The 14,351-nt window shown below is 38.9% G+C and overlaps 1 protein-coding gene across 1 annotated transcript in view; it reads right to left on the reverse strand.

The window, feature by feature from the left end:
- Window positions 1-46: 46 nt before the first annotated feature.
- Window positions 47-14,351, reverse strand: part of LOC125669593 (serine/threonine-protein phosphatase 6 regulatory ankyrin repeat subunit B-like) — a 33,723-nt gene continuing 19,418 nt past the window's right edge. The window contains exons 7-29 of the mRNA XM_048904205.2: window positions 9,521-9,619; window positions 9,332-9,433; window positions 8,922-9,122; window positions 8,736-8,834; window positions 8,552-8,653; window positions 8,351-8,452; window positions 8,172-8,270; window positions 7,840-7,968; window positions 7,556-7,684; window positions 7,344-7,460; window positions 7,167-7,265; window positions 6,204-6,407; window positions 6,005-6,103; window positions 5,298-5,399; window positions 4,530-4,634; window positions 4,331-4,432; window positions 4,100-4,198; window positions 2,947-3,087; window positions 2,747-2,854; window positions 2,257-2,661; window positions 795-2,166; window positions 463-612; window positions 47-384 (exon numbers count right to left, since the gene is read on the reverse strand). Coding sequence (XP_048760162.2) covers window positions 191-384; window positions 463-612; window positions 795-2,166; window positions 2,257-2,661; window positions 2,747-2,854; window positions 2,947-3,087; window positions 4,100-4,198; window positions 4,331-4,432; window positions 4,530-4,634; window positions 5,298-5,399; window positions 6,005-6,103; window positions 6,204-6,407; window positions 7,167-7,265; window positions 7,344-7,460; window positions 7,556-7,684; window positions 7,840-7,968; window positions 8,172-8,270; window positions 8,351-8,452; window positions 8,552-8,653; window positions 8,736-8,834; window positions 8,922-9,122; window positions 9,332-9,433; window positions 9,521-9,619 — 4,359 coding nt within the window. The 3' untranslated portion in view covers window positions 47-190. The remainder of the gene's footprint in view (window positions 385-462; window positions 613-794; window positions 2,167-2,256; window positions 2,662-2,746; window positions 2,855-2,946; window positions 3,088-4,099; window positions 4,199-4,330; window positions 4,433-4,529; window positions 4,635-5,297; window positions 5,400-6,004; window positions 6,104-6,203; window positions 6,408-7,166; window positions 7,266-7,343; window positions 7,461-7,555; window positions 7,685-7,839; window positions 7,969-8,171; window positions 8,271-8,350; window positions 8,453-8,551; window positions 8,654-8,735; window positions 8,835-8,921; window positions 9,123-9,331; window positions 9,434-9,520; window positions 9,620-14,351) is intronic.

Below are 14,351 nucleotides of genomic sequence, written 5' to 3' on the forward strand. Positions count from 1 at the left end.
GGAAGATTCTAAAGTTCAACTTGCCCAAAAGATGATTAAACAGCCATTACTGGGTGGATAGATTGTCTTTATTAGAAAGAAAGCAATGATACTTAATGTACATTTAATTTTGTAAATTTGTGCTTCATGATTGCAGTATTGCCCGGCATAAGGCACAGGTTGTGAAATAGCTAACAACAGTCGCCCCTCCCTATGTAATCGGTTCTTTCTCAAAACTGGACACGCCCTTATTGACGGCATCATTTTCATCCTCATCGGAGAGACCTGTCCCAATGTCCTCGATGCCTTGCATGGATTGGTATTTCTTTACAACCATCGGCCAATCCACCACGTCTTCTAACCTCAATGGACCATGTGTATGATGTGAAACGCGAAGAAACCCGCCTAAAAGATAGGATATAGAGATTATTTGATGAGTATGAAACAAAATTTTTCTTCATTCATTTGTGCCTTGCTACTCACCATCAGGAGCGACCTGTGTGTTACGTCTGACGACACTCTTTAACCATCCAGAATTATGAGCCAACAAATCCACAGAGCGGGAATCAGAAAATGCATCTATGTCATCGTCATCACTGACGTAATCATCCGCGTGCACGTTACATAGCTTTCCTGCAAGCAGCAAATTACATTTGAATCAAATAAGTCCATGTCATCTACATGAATACCTAAGTTTATTTGTTTTTTTTACTATTGTGTCACCAAGACATAATTATACATGTATAACATATATGTCTCTGCAATCGCCTTTTCAAAAGGTTTTATCAAAGTTATATGCCAATACAGTTACTAACCTTTATGTTTACAAATGGCTCTACAGTACGTGAAGAGCTTGGTAAACAGATTGAGTGGAGAAGGAGTCGCCGAAGTTTTGTTCATGTTTCGGATGAGTTTAGCCCGTCCGAATTTCCACTCCGTGTCTGATTGTTGCTGGATTCGCTGATAAGTGTCTGACATCATAGCGATCAGAAGGTTTATCAACACAATCAAGGTCACCATCATGTAAATTCCAAAAGTCACCTTAGCCATATATACCACCCATATTGGGCTCTGATTAGTGGTAGGTAAACCGTCAGGATCCACTAACCCAAACAAAGAGAAGAAGAGGAGCCCAAACGACTCGATCAATGTTATCTGTGATACATTCGCCTCTCCATTTCCATCCCCAAGCCCTTGACTTGGGTCAACTGTCTTTGGTGCATACACAGGCTGATATATAGCAAGTAAATGCAACGTGAATCCAGCGATAAATATTAATAATATAACTAAAAATCGAGTCAAGTCTTTGAGTAAATCCCTGATAATGATGGCCCAGGGACCAAACAGATGATGGAAGGACAAAAAGTCTAACAGCTGAACAAAACACATCAACAAAGCCCAGGCAAAGAAATAATTTCGGATGAAGATGAGAAGCAGTCTCTCGTCTGTGTCAAAGGCAAAAGCCAACACATGACAAAATACTCCAATAGCACTTATTCCTATGGAGATTACCTTCACCCATCCAAGTCCTCCTCTGTCACCGGGGTTTGTCAGCTCTGACACAAGGAGCCCAGATAACCATGACAACAGGAGCCATTCATAAACACTTGGGATCATGGAAGCAGACTGCCAGATGGGGCTGCGAGGATAAACAACAGTTAGAAGAAATAACAGCATAAGGTAGAGGTGGCTAACAAGATACGCCATAAACTTGATGATAGGTACGCGATTGAAACGATGACGTAGCGGTAACGAAAACATAAGCCAGATAATGGGATTGAGAAGAAAGGCCATAAACACCATCACAATTTTCCATGTGGCCCATTTCAAATTTCCCATCCATACATCCGTTAGATACTTCTGGACGGCTGGGTGTGAAACAACCTCTTTCTGCTCATTCTCAATAAGAACGTCTAGAAATGGTGTTCCGTTACAATCAACGGCTTTTAGAATGTGACCTGCACTGTTGGCACTAGCTGCAATAGCTAGGAGTTCTGTTGCCATGTTTTCACAATAATCTCCCGCAGAAGTCAAATCACGTGATCTTTCCTTTTCCCTAACGGCGAGAATACGAAAATTGTTTGAAAGTTTAGCAGCAGTATCCACTGGAGCAGGTGATAAAAGGATGAACTCCTCAATACATTTGTTGTGGCTGTTTTTACCACACACCATCAAGTCAAAGACGAACTGAAAAGTAAAGACGTTCATCCGTAACATCAGCAAAGATATGTAGCATGAGATATACTTTTCCAATGAAAGTTGAATCTAAAATCTTACCTTCTTGTCGTCCATTAAGTGATTTGTGTTGTGTTCTCGTCTCATCAGAAAACTCAGTACATCTGAGTGATTAGCGGCAGCGGCGAAACATATTGGAACTTTTCCTTCTTTTGTTTCAAACTTTGGAGATGCACCACTTTCTGTAAGGAGTTGGACAACGTTCAAATATCCTGCCTTAGCAGAAAAATGAAGAGCTGTCCATCCGTTCTTGTCACAGGCGTTTATATCTGCGCCTTGGCCTAATAATAGTGCAACCATAAAGATGTGACCATTAGCGGCCGCTAGATGGAGTGCCGTACGTCCTCGTTTGTCTTTAACATGAAGTTGTGACGTTGATTTACTGAGCAGAAGCGAGACTACTGATGCGTGTCCTCCCTGTGCCGCCAAGTGTAGTGGGATGGATCCCTATTTTAATAAAAAGAAACGAAATATTTGTATCAAGGAACTAGTATTCAAACAACCGAGATACATAAAGGAATGTTTGTTGTACCTGAGAGTTAGTGGATACGTCTGCCTGGACACCTGGTGAATTCAGCAGAAGGCGAACCAAGCCTTCGTGACCAGACTGTGCCGCCAAATGAAGAGGCGTTAAGCCTGACTGAAGTTGGCAAAAGCAAAATTACAGTATGGATTAGCTAATAGTGTTGTGCAATCACATTTGAAAATGCTATTGAATAATAAACTGCCTACCTCTGTTCCGAGATCCTTCAATCCAGAATCTCCTCCCCCAGGATGTTCGCTCTTCACAGTGGCAGGAACTTTTGTAAGCATCTCTCGTACAAAGTCCACCTGTCCGTAATGTGCAGCGCAGTGAATAGCACTGAGACCAGTCTGCAAATTTTATACAATTGATTCATTTATCATAGTCCCCTGACAGAGGAACTCGCCTATGTGATGAAATCATAAGGGTGTGACAATGTATCTGATGCATATGGAATTTGTATGATAATTGGAATTCCCATGGGCACGAATTGTGCTCCTTTGTTAGCTGACCTGTTTCTATATTCATATGAAGCAAAATTTATTCAAAAACTTACACGCGAGAAGAAGAAATCTCTTGCTGTGGCCTTCAATTCGACATTTAGATATATCGACGTTTTGTCTATTAACAATGATAACTTTCATTCATATGTCGATTCGATATATCCCTGTGAGCTCAAAATAAAAGACACCACAGAGTCGTCCACTTCTGCTTCATACTTCGATATTTTATTAAAAGTAGACACTAACGGCAAACTGACGACTCAACTGTATGACAAACGGGATGAGTTCAGCTTCTCCATCGTCAACTTCCCATATTTATGTAGCAATATTCGATTATCACCTGCATATGGTGTTTACATCTCTCAACTGATTCGATACACAAGAGCTTGTTCTGCGTATACATAGTGAGTTTTTAAATCGAGGCAAACTACTGACAAACAAGTTGATGGTACAGGGGTTTCAACAGTCTCGATCGAAGTTAGCATTTCGCAAATTCTATGGTCGTTATAACGATCTAGTTCGCCAATACAACCTATCATTGGGTCAAATGCTGTCTGACATGTTTCATACCTATTGTTAGGCCGTTCTTGGCACACTGATTTTGACTACGAATAACTCCGTTTACCTGATCAGGATATAGGGCTCACGGCGGGTGTGACCGGTCGACAGGGGATGCTTACTCCTCCTAGGCACCTGATCCCACCTCTGGTGTGTCTAGGGGTCCGTGTTTGCCCAATTATCTATTTTGTATAGCTTGTAGGAGTTATGCGATTGATCAATGTTCGTTATCTTCACCTTTCATGATATCATTCTCATTTACAATTAAGTGCGCTAGTGAAAACAAACTCCAAATAGTTACCTTTTTACTGGTGATTCTCCAGTTTACATGACCATCCAAGCCATCCAGAATGTTGACGTGACCATGTTTAGCACATAGATGGATAGCCGTCATTCCGTCCTTTAACAAAAACATAATACCTTCGAGAAATGTCAACCAATTGGTTTAGACATTTTATTTTAGCCAGCACCGTATTTTGTATGCATAAAGGTATTAGTATATTAGTAAGCTATCAAACAAAGCAAAAATTACCGCATTTTCGTCAGTAGCTAATGCCCCCGCTTTCAAAAGTACCTCCGCAACTTCCTTATGACCTCCAGCTGCCGCGAGATGAAGAGCCGTGGAGTTATTTGTCTGCAAAACCACAATAAAAAATTCAGATTTGCATTTATTTATAGCAAAAGAAGTTTAAACAAGTCATTTACAATTTGACATTGGTTTCTTCTGTTACCCGGTTTCTGGCAGTTGTCACAACCGTCTTATTGAACCTCATCAGTTCCCGGATGACAGCGACGCTTCCTTTCGCTGCAGCGATGTGTGCACAAGTCATTCCATTCTAATACCAAATTGAAATCGTATAACTTTCATTATATCTAATTTACCATAGGAGTATGTGTGTTTGAAAACTTCATAAAATGAATCTTTTTGCACTGTTGTACTATTTGAAGTAATTAAGTGGTGTCACCATTAACATTAGCTTTGCCCTTTCACGGATATTTCGAAAATATTGGAAGGTAAAATCTTTTGTAACTATATCACAGCTTACATTCAAATACTTTAACACAAGATTTTGAATAGTGATACACTTGCAAATTTCCTGGTGAAATGGGCCAAAAATAGAGACAGCGATAAGAAATTTATTTCAGTCGGTTGGTAGAGGGCCAGAAACAAACTTAAAATTGTAGTCTTGTCTTTCTTATATCTAATCAGCTCTAACTAAATCTAGATGACCTCATGCACTGAAAACACATAATTTGGCAGTGGAAATTGGGGTGGAGGTGCTAACTAAGTGTACTGTAGATTACTCTATCGAATTCTTAATTCATGTGGGACGTTATGGGTGTCTGTGTGGACATGCAAGGTTAAAATACAACAGAGCGTGCAATGCATACTTACTTCATCCTAAAGTAAAACAAACAGAACATTAATCAGTTGGAATGCAGATAATGATGCTGGAACATTAACGTATATTTTGTTATCAAATTTATCAAATTTTTACCGTGTTTGCCATGGAGACCAGTTCTGGCCTATGTTTTAGGAACAACTTGACAACGTCCGAGTGATCATTTTCTGCCGCTAGGTGGAGAGGTGTTTGTCCATGCTACAAAGGAAACAACTCTCAGCGCTTTTTATTAACGTTGCTTCGCCTGCAATGCAACACTGAATTACGTTACCAATATTGGCAACACGCTGTTTATCATCAGCGTGAAGGCGACAACGGCAATACTGGCATTTCGGAGTTAATGGAAACACCATTAGAATTGCCTCCCTTTATATCATAGAGTACAGCCCTTTCACATTACAATGAATAACAAACATAATTTAATATCAGTCACTTTCATGCGCTGCTTTCATTAGATCAAACCGGATGTATTAGCCTAGTGGATAGGGTGCTCGCTTTGCGATCAGGAGGTCTGGCTTTCGATTTTTGTTTAAACCAGGAGGCCGTTCTTTCAATTCTCTTTAAAAACCCAAGACGTTTTACATAGCGTACTATATTAGTTATGAAAGTCGAGAATCTTTCGGATGTGACCTTAAAGATGGAGGTTCTATGTCATAGTAGGCATTGGAACGATATAGAAACCTCACTGCTACGGCCAGGAGCGCCAAGCATAGGTCCAAATTCCAAATTCACCAACAACTGGTGGCGTCTCTACACGACTGAGACAATTTCGTTCCGTAAAACAAACAAAAACTCAAACTTACGACATCGGTAGCGTTGGCGTCTGCTCTCATTTTCAGTAACGTGTTGCAAACCTCCATTTTTCCACACTGCGCCGCCATGTGCAATGGAGTCTGTTTTGCCTAAAAATTGTTTTGAAATCTTAGCAATAAGACTTAAGAGTAATCGTGTTTTATTTACTGAATAATTATCTACAGTGTAGGAAAAAAAACCATGTATTACCAGTGACAGAGCATCGATAACAGCACCATGTGTCTCTATTAGCAAACGGACTAATTCATTGTAGCCATTTTGCGCCGCTAGGTGGAGTGGTGTTAAACCCAGCTTGGACTTCGCGTTTACAAAGGCTTTATGCCACAATAAAACATCAGCCACTTGTTCGTGGCCGTTTTCTGCTGCAAGATGGAGTGCTGCTTTTCCGTGATACTGAATAATGAAAGAAACGGTTTACCTTTCACATTTCATTTAGGAACATAGATAGGATTACTGGGAACATTTAGGAACATAGATAGGATTACTGGGAACATTTAGGAACATAGATAGGATTACTGGGAACATTTAGGAACATAGATAGGATTACTGGGAACATTTAGGAACATAGATAGGATTACTGGGAACATTTGGGAACATAAATAGGATTACTGGGAACATTTAGGAACATAGATAGGATTACTGGGAACATTTGGGAACATAGATAGGATTATTGGGAACATTTGGGAACATAGATAGGATTACTGGGAACATTTAGGAACATAGATAGGATTACTGGGAACATTTAGAAACATAGATAGGATTACTGGGAACATTTGGGAACATAGATAGGATTACTGGGAACATTTAGAAACATAGATAGGATTACTGGGAACATTTAGAAACATAGATAGGATTACTGGGAACATTTAGAAACATAGATAGGATTACTGGGAACATAGATAGGATTATTGGGAACATTTGGGAACATAGATAGGATTACTGGGAACATTTAGAAACATAGATAGGATTACTGGGAACATTTAGAAACATAGATAGGATTACTGGGAACATTTAGAAACATAGATAGGATTACTGGGAACATTTAGAAACATAGATAGGATTACTGGGAACATTTAGGAACATAGATAGGATTACTGGGAACATTTAGAAACATAGATAGGATTACTGGGAACCTTTTCAACGTATCGTTACCTCGTCAAAAACGTCCACTCGTGCATGGTATTGAAGGAGAATTTTTACGATCTGAAGATGACCTTCTTCACTAGCCACAAGTAATGGAGACCATCCATTCTAAAAGAAACAGCAGGATATATCAGACAGAGACAAAAAAGTATAACGTGGTGATGAGGAGCATGACATCTGCATTACCTTGGACTGTTTGTTGACTGCGCTTTGAATGCTGGTGTTCCCAATGTGTTTCACAATCTCCATCAAAATATCCTCATTGCCCGCACGTGCACAATAATGCAAAGGAGTCTCGTGAGTCTAAAATTGTGCTCCAAAGAATTAGATAACTTCTATTTTAAGAGAGATGGTTTAAAAATAATTGAATCATTTTCGATCTTCAAAACAGTACTCACAAGTTTAGTTTGTATGTTTTTGTCCCCATCGTATTGTAGAAGTAATCGCATGATGTCCGTGTCTTCAAACTCGAAATGCATCATGCTTTTGACAAGTTCTGCTGCGTAGTGCACTGGCGTCTCTCCCTCCTAATAACCAATCCGCAAAACAATGACATAGATAACACAAAACAATGACGTAGATAACACAAGAAAATGACGTCACTACGAGAGTTACAGAATTCTGAAGAAACATTTCACTTTTGGAGGTGGTCTTCCAATAATTTCTTCAGACTATAACTTACCCAGTTCTGCTGGTTGACCAACATGACGGCGTCTATCCGTGACGACATCCTGCTGACGAAAGTTAATAGTTCTGTAGCAACAATCAAGTGGCAGTGACGAACAGCAACATGTAGGGGAGTTTCTCCATTCTAGTGAAACGACAGGACGTAATATAAAAATGCAAACTAAATATCTTGACGTCACACTAATCAAGAACGGTCATGTACTTTGTAGGAATATCTTTCTTTAAATACATATATAGTGGAAAATTGTTCGAAAACTATGAAGACGACAGCGTTTTGTCATGTGTATGAGTGGAGAAGTTGAACTCTTTGCTCGGAGGAAGATTCACCTTGGACTGTTGTGTTGGATCTCCGCCCTCCTCCAGTAGAGCCTGTATCATCTTCAGTTGTCCATTCCTGCCAGCAATATGCATAGCGGTCTCTCCATTCTGAAATCATTCACCAAGCCATGAAAGCAGACATTTAGAATAATAAACAACGTTCGCTTCAAGATTCGGAAAACACAAACCTCCCTGGCGGCATTAACATCCGCTCCACTTTTCAACAACATTTCTGCACATCTTTCACCGTCTTTTGTCCTAGCAGCAATGTGAAGGGGAGTTTCCCCGGCCTGTTAATAAATATTGTAAAAAGGAGATATTTAATAAAGAGATAACTCGTGTTTGGAGGAATTGAACTGAGCTAACAGAGTACTTTGTATATAACTTACCTTTCCGCCTTTGAACTCTACTTGTGCACCATAACCCAACAGCATTTGAACCACCTGGGGTTTACCACACTCCACCGCTAGATGGAGCGCTGTATATCCATCCTGAAATAAACCAATCGCGTTCTAAATGAGAAAAATTCTACGAATGAAACTATAATCATTACAGTGATAGTAAGTCACTTGCTTTTGTTTTGGCATCAACTGACGCTCCTTTGGACAACAGAGCTCTGACAACGTTGGTATGTCCCCTCATTGCTGCTGTGTGTAAGCAAATGGCACCGGACTGCAAAGAAAGAAGGCCTTGTAGTCTTAATTTTAAATCAGGAATAGCTGGACCGACTTAAGACTAAAATCACAACCGAGATATAACCTTGTTTGGCATATGAAGAGGGACTCCTTTCTTAAGAAAAGTGAGGGCGGTATCTGGGTGACCATACTGAGATGCGATGTGCATGAGAGTGCTACCGTCCTTGGTGCGAGCAGAGATCGTGGCTTTACACTTGTCCACCAAAAGGTCAACAATCACAGTATGTCCACGCTCAGCTGCGATGTGGACAGGAACACGGTCAAGCTGAAAAGAATAGGTAACTCCAAAACATTGCTGTTACGGTGAATGGAATTGTTTCAGCGATTTCAGAAACGTGAAGAGGTTGTCTTTCGAGAACATCCAACATTATCCCTACACAAGATTAATTATCTAGATTAATGCAAGTGTTTTTAACTCCTAAGACATTGATGAAATAGGTTTGGGATAAATAGTTATATATCAGTTAAACGCACTTTGTCAGTAAGATTGGGGTTTGCCTTCATCTGGTACAGGTACTTCACCATCGCTTCGTCACCTTCCCACGCAGCGATATGAAGTGGAGTGTGGCCGTCCTCCTGAAAAAAGGACATGATCTCTCAACAACGTCATAACAAAGTGTGGGAATACGGAATTTAATTCCATCTGAATGTTACTCCACTCACATTTCTCATATCTACCGGAGAGCCTGCATCTATCAACATCCGGGCAATTTCTATGTCGCGTCGTCTACAAGCGATGTGAAGGGCACTATCGCCATTCTCCTTTTGAAAAATGAATTAGAAATGACAGTTTAATGTCAATTCAAGCAAGGTCGTATTGCAAATGTTAGGGTAACAAAGAAAACGAATCATGAATTTTGAAAATCGTGACTTGTATTATTAATCTGCTGCAATTAGTTGTAGTTTGTAATCTATCAGAATCATATGATCAGAGTATATCTTCTGAACATGTAAGCTGAAGTCAGGCCAGTAATTGGAGGAGGGTCCTGCAAATCAGGACCTATCAAGATTATATGTACACATGAAGAGAAGATAGATTGTGCGCGTTCTTTTGGAAGGATCCAGTCGACACCATAAAAACTGGACTCCTGGTGGAGAGAGGAGAGGATGCTCCTCTGTCGATGTTCTGATTGAACCCTGGTGTTTAAGTCACAATTAACCCGAAGAACAGCAGAAATAAATCGCGAAGAATTAAAAAAACAAAACAATCTATTTACAATTATTTACAGAAAAAAATATATATCACTGAAAATTTACTAACTTACAGCAGGTCTAAACACAGTTCACAAAACAGTTTCCGATGTTGAATTCAAACACGAGAATTAGTTGTCAGAAATCGGCCGTTTATTCCCATTCAATCCCCAGATATAAAATGTCGAGTGTTTCTTACCTTAAATTTTACAGTCTATTTATACTGAAACAAACTTCAGAGAATTCAGTTTCTATAAAATGTATAATGAAGATAAATAGGTATCCCATCATCTTTTCATTAAACTCTGACAAACATCGTTCTAAATTTAGAAGATCTAGTATATTGTCTAGATCACAATCAATCAAAACAACGCACATGTATTACACAACATCTGGAAGTAAAGGACTCGACAGAGACAATCCGCGGAAGATGTTAGTCCCAGACGTAAGGATTTTAACTCTTTTTTCATAATATCGCTTGGTTTCAGCTAATAAGGATTGTAACAGCATTATGTTTGGTTGTAAGCTCATTATTACAACTGCATTTTAAACGACCTTGGCTTCAGTTCCACATTTGGTAATCCAACTTATATGCCAAGTTCCCTTTCAAAAGACGAATATTTTCAGACTTCCGTTCAGTTTTAATAACATTTAATATCCACGTCAATGGGACGAATAAAAATGTTACCATACCTATACTGAATTCCATATTTTTCAAAACCCTTACAGAGATACATCGTAGGATCCGATGAATGTTTTACCATCCTCACCCCTCACGAAATATGAATTGCAATGAAGGAAACACTTCAGACTTATTGTGCCGATATGCGAGAAATGTGGGTTCTCACATATTCCGAAGGATTTTAAGTTACAAACTTTACAAAAATCAACAGCATCAAAACGTACGATTATTGAACACTTTTCACCTACATTCCTCACGATGAATTAAAGCTAGGCTTTTTGACTTCTTAGACAGCTGCTTCCTCAATAAAAATGGAACTCGGAAATATTCATATCTTGTGATCAATAATCAAAATAATTGTTTTGTAAAACACCACACTGATTCTACACACAAGAACTCTGAAGTTGATATTAAAAAGGTGCTGGAGTTCCTCATTGGCAATATCTACATAGTCATTAGTGATCATGTCGAACAGTTTATGGAATTCCCATGGACACAAATTGTGTTCCTTCATTAGCTTACCTCTTGTTGTATTCTAATGAGACAAAATTTACTCAAAAGCTTTTATATGAGAAGAAACAATATCTTGCTGTGGCCTTCAATTCCACATTAAGATACATCGACGAAGTTTACTTATGAACAACATCCACTTTCATTCAGATGTCAATTCGATATATCCCAGTGAACTCGAATAAAATGACACCACAGAGTCTTCCATATCTACTTTATATTTGAATATTCTGTTGAACATAGATGTTAACGGCAAACGATCAACTCAACTTTACGACACACGGAATGACGTCAGCATCTCCATCGTCAACTTTCTATTTTTATGTAGCAATATTCCATCATTGCTTGCATATGGCGTTTATGTATCTCAACTGATTCGATACGCTAGTGCATATCCTGCGAATGATCAATTTTTAAATCGAGGCAGGCAGATTACTGACAAGTAACAGATGTTACAGGTGTTTCAACAGTCTCGTTTAAAGTCAGCATTTCGCAAATTCTATGGAGTTTATTGTGATCTAATTTGCAAATATAACTTGACATTAGGTCGAATGTTGTCCGACGTGTTTCATACCAATTATTAGGCGACAGACTTAAGTCGTTAAAACAGGTAGTGACAGTTCCATCGCCAAACGTTCGGCATCAGGTGTGAATGTCATGGGTCCTCGGAGATGACCTTAAAAACGGATGTCCAGTGTCACAGTAGGTGAGGCATGCTAAAGAACCCTCACTGCTCAGTGGCCGTAAGCGCTGATCACTAGCTCTAAGCCTAAATTTGAAGCCTTCACCGGTATTGGTGACGTCTTCATATGAGTGAAAAATTCTCAAGAGGGACGTTAAACAAGATACAATCAACCAATTATTAGGCCGTCCTTGCATACTGATTTTGACTACGGATTACTTCGTTTACCTGATAAACGGCTTACAGCGGGTTCGACCGGTCAACAGGAGATGCATACTCCTCCTAGACATCTGATCGAGGTTTCCAAGGGTCCGTGTTTGTCTTGCTCTCAATTTTGTATTTTTTTTTTATAGTATTTATGAGACTGATCACACTATTCGTTATCTTCACTTTTTCTTTTCATCTACTTTTTTTAACTAATCACAAAGTATAATTATTGCAATGTTATACATCATTTAATGCGTAATAGAAAATAAGGCAATTGAGAAAGTATTTGAAAATGCATTTTGCAACCCTGAAATGCGTAAGGATCGATATAGTTGGTGGCGGCTGGAGGTATTTAAACGCTGTTCAATACATGGTAACTAAAACTCCTATTTTCACTGACATCTTAATGTGCATGTAAATACGAAGGACGTTTTATCGACTGAACAGTACAGACAAAACAGATTCTAGCATGTTTCTATGCACTGTTGGCGACCAACTGAACATTAAACCTGATAAACAGTTTGAACGACGGCTAACGCTGCAAGATCACGCATTTATTTCACTCCCACGAGAGACCATGAATTTCATATTGGAGATGAAAAGTAGACTGATTATATGGTAGAATGTTTTTCTCTCGAAATATTGGTGCAGTGTCATTTAGCCAACAAGTAGTTGGATTTCTACGAATTCCATGTACCACTGAGGTTAATCATATCTTCAGAAAGGTTCAAGCCTTGTATTCCGTAGGTCCGATAGTCCGACATGTTGACCATCACCAAAAGTTTAATTGATAGAGTTAAAAATCATTCATGTCAGGCATTATTTTATGGAAATTACCAGAAACCACCAAAATCGGCACGGCCTGATTATAAATCAGACAATCAATTTCTGACCAAAATCATTCAAGCGTGAACTAAATCAGAGAAACCCGGTATTTATGGAAATTAAAACAGCTAACTGATGAAGTACAGGCAAAATATGTACATGTAGTAAATGACCCTCACCATTGCAAAGAAATTCAACCAATTTTTACACGGACGAACAAACATCATCAAGTTTTAAACCGGATTGCTTTGAAATCTGGCCAACACACATAACTTTTTTTTTTAATAATTATTGCCTTTCAATGTTGTGTTTAAGTCTCTCCATGTCTTACTCCCTGACATGATAAAATTCTTACATCATTTTGAGATCTAACTGACTTGGTCTTTGTGAATGAATATGAATTTAGTATTCTATGAAATCATTATCAAGAATGAGGCAAATGATATTTTGGTCGATGATGAAAGACTGCTACACGTGTTGTAAGTTTTAATCTGTATAATCAATCAAAACAAAATGAATGTTACAATGAACTGTCGCGTACAGAAAGTAAAATTTAAAACAAAAAACTTGTTCACATTAATGGTATGATTTGGCAAGAATAACATTCATTCATACATTCATAATACTTGTAATGACCATGTTTGTTGGCAAAAAAGGGAAAGAAAAGAAGGGAAAAAAAGCCTAACAAGAGGCCCATGGGCCACATCGCTCATCTGAGTCACCTTGGCCCATATATGAAGACTTTTCATATATATTTGCATGTAAAACCTTAGTCCCTATTATGGCCCAAACTACCCTTTGCAAACTTGAATCTACACTATGTCAGAAAGCTTTCGTGTAAATGTCAACTTCTTTGGCCCAATGGTTCTTGAGAAGAAGATTTCTAAAGCTTTTTCCTATATTTGTATGTAAAACTTTGACCCCCCCCCCCCCCACTTGTGGCCCCATCCTACCCCCCGGGGGCCATGATTTGAACAAACTTGAATCTGCACTATGTCAGAAAGTTTTCTTGTAAATATCAGTTTTTCTGACTCAGTGGTTATTGAGAAAAAGATTTTAACTATATATTTGTATGTAAGACTTTGATCCCCCCCTTGTGGCCCCATCCTACCCCCGGGGGCCATGATTTGAACAAACTTGAATCTGCACTATGTCAGAAAGTTTTCATGTAAAAATCAGCTTTTCTGGCTTAGTGGTTCTTGAGAAGAAGATTTTTCCTATATATTTGTATGTAAAACTTTGATCCCCTATTGTGGTCCCACCCAACCCCCGAAGCCCATGATTTGAACAAACTTGAATCTGCATTATGTCAGAAAGCGTTCATGTAAATCTCAGCTTTTCTGGCTCAGTGGTTCTTGAGAAGAAGATTTTTAAAGATTTTTCCTATATATTTGTAT

The sequence above is a fragment of the Ostrea edulis genome, chromosome 4, assembly GCF_947568905.1.
Source record: "Ostrea edulis chromosome 4, xbOstEdul1.1, whole genome shotgun sequence".
In the NCBI taxonomy this organism is placed as follows: domain Eukaryota; kingdom Metazoa; phylum Mollusca; class Bivalvia; order Ostreida; family Ostreidae; genus Ostrea; species Ostrea edulis.